This window comes from Chionomys nivalis, chromosome 22 (genome assembly GCF_950005125.1).
Source record: "Chionomys nivalis chromosome 22, mChiNiv1.1, whole genome shotgun sequence".
NCBI classification, from domain to species: domain Eukaryota; kingdom Metazoa; phylum Chordata; class Mammalia; order Rodentia; family Cricetidae; genus Chionomys; species Chionomys nivalis.
Genome location: NC_080107.1, coordinates 27,534,471 through 27,536,914, shown reverse-complemented (window position 1 = coordinate 27,536,914; position 2,444 = coordinate 27,534,471). Strand labels below are relative to the sequence as shown.

Here is a 2,444-nt window from a genome sequence, read left to right as displayed (position 1 = left end):
AATTTATGATATCTGAGCTTTGAAATATTCCTGTGTTCATTTATAGATAAACAGATATGAGAAATATTATGTAGATAAGTATATAAAGATAGATATATAGAGAGATGATAGATGGACACACAGAGACAGACAGACAGAGCGATATAATTACAAACACACAGAGAGAAAGTGAACCATTATAACAAAATGAAGTGTTCCCATGGTGCCATTTGTGGGGAAATGGGATAGATAAGAAATCACGTACAGTAAAATAACCAAGGCATAGAAAGCCAAGCATATTTTCTCTCAAACAGGTATGATGCATGATTAATAAAAGCTCAGGGTCAGAAATTGAGGTTCAACCTGAAAATCCGAAAAGCAAAGCAGCCATCCACTGGCTCTTACCTCAACCTGTCTGCAAGGCTGATTCTGTCTCCAGGAATCTCAGAAGGAGACTGTGTCTGAGAGCTGTTTCCTACCATTTTATAATCCTCTCTAGGGCTTAGATTAAAGGCGTGCACCCCCCGTCATTAAAAGCATGCACCGCCCAGTTTCTATGGCAACTAGTGTGGCTACAGAATTAAAGGTGTGTGTCATTATGGCTACTGAGATTAAAGGTGTGTGTTACCGTAATCTGGTCTGTAAGGCTGACCAGTGGGATTGTTTTAGTCTCAGCTCTTCAACAGGCAGTCTTTTTTTTTTTTTTTTGGCAGTCTTTATTTATTAAAATACAATTGAAATTCCACTACACAGGTCAGCTAAAATAAAAGTTAAAAACAGCCTGAGTTGGAAGCGGTAGATGAGTTACTAGAGAAAGGTAAAGCGACCGGGAGTTAGTCAGGAGTGATGTAGTCAAAGCAATATAAATGCATGCATCTACATGTCACAGGGAAACCCACTAACATGCATGATAAATATACACTCTTCGTTATAACACTAAAAATGAGAAGCAGTAGCCATGTGCAATGTGTTGGTGTGCTGAATCATCCTTGGATCCTGCTCATATTTCCCTGCACCTGACTCTGATGAAGAGCAGGCAAATTCAGCATCTGCAAATAGACACAGGTGTCAATGACCTGGGAGTGATTTCCAAGCCAGTGGGGTTAGCAGGTGTCCTCGTTCCCACTCCTGGTAAACACGGCCTCGCGGGTGGCTGGGCTTTTGCATGAATCCAGGAAGAGGTTTCGGGCAAGTCATTTGGCTGAAGATGCTGCTTTCTCTGTGTCTGCGTCCCGGGGCTTGACCGTGAGAGCCAGTCTAAGCGAATGCTCCCCAGAGAGGATGACTTTCTCACCTACAGTCATTTTTGTAGTCATCTTCTGTGTGCAGTCTCTAGCTGCCATGCTGCAAAATGGCTTCATGGTCGTTGTGCTGGGCAGGGAGTGGGTACGGAGCCAGGCACTCCCTGCAGGTGACATGATTGTGGCCTGGCTAGCTGCCTTCAGGGTCTGTCTGCATGGACTAGCGATCCTAAACAACTTCCTGAACTTCATGTTCAGCAGCAAAAATTACTATTTTGGGACCCTCTGGGACTTCACCAACACCACCACTTGCTGGCTTACCACCTGGCTTGCTGTCTTCTACTGTGTGAAGATCTCTGCTTTCTCCCACCCCATCTTCTTCTGGATGAAATGGAGAATTTCTCGGTCAGTGCCCAGGTTGCTGCTGGGATCCTTGATCCTTGGCGGCCTGTCAGCCATCTCCACAATCACTAGAAGGACAATTGCCTTTCAGATGACAGTCCGTGAAAACTGCACATTCAATTATAGAGTAAGAATGTTCTATCAGTATTATTATCGCTATCATGCAATGCTGATGAGCGGCACTCCGTTCTTCCTGTTTCTGCTGTCCATCATCTTGCTCATGCTCTCACTCTACTGGCATTTGAAACAGATGAGGCACCACAGATCCAGACCTCATGATCACAGCACACAGGCTCACACCACGGCTCTGAAGTCCCTTGCCTTCTTCCTCATTTTCTATACGTCCTATGTCCTGCTCCTGTCGATTTCTACCACCCAAGTCATAACTATCTACAGTTCCTGGCGCTGGGCCTGGGAAGTGATCACCTACACAGGCATCTCCCTGCATTCCACCATTCTGATGCTCAGCAGCCCCAAGATGAGAAGGGCCCTCAAGATGAAGTTCTCCAGCCTTTGTGTTGCTGGCTCGTAAGACACGAAGGGCCCTGGACAAGGGCGCCACTCTCCAGTTATCAGTATCAACAACCTGTTCTCCAATGAGTAGCGCCTCCCACAGCAGGAATTCATAGGGGCTCAGTGCTCTCCCTGTTTATTCAACCCCAACTCTTCCATGCTTTGCTATTTCTTTCCCCACATTTCTCTGTTTCTCTGGCTGCTCCTATTTGTTCTCTGGTATGGGTCACGTTGACATTCTCATTGCTCATGGGTCTCTCTCTCATGGTCTTTAAACAATATTCTTTGAGAATTTAAAGTATTGGTCTA

The 2,444-nt window shown here is 45.3% G+C and overlaps 1 protein-coding gene across 1 annotated transcript; it reads left to right on the top strand.

Moving 5' to 3' along the window:
* Positions 1 to 1,239: 1,239 nt before the first annotated feature.
* Positions 1,240 to 2,154, top strand: LOC130864296 (taste receptor type 2 member 134-like). The gene has a single exon (XM_057754472.1). The coding sequence runs from the start codon at positions 1,261 to 1,263 to the stop codon at positions 2,152 to 2,154; it is 894 nt and encodes a 297-aa protein (XP_057610455.1). The 5' UTR covers positions 1,240 to 1,260.
* The last annotated feature ends 290 nt before the right edge of the window (positions 2,155 to 2,444 follow it).

What these genes read in the sequence shown, in the direction of transcription:
- LOC130864296 (XM_057754472.1), top strand. Translation starts at nt 1,261, where the DNA reads ATGACTTTCTCACCTACAGTCATTTTTGTAGTCATCTTCTGTGTGCAG.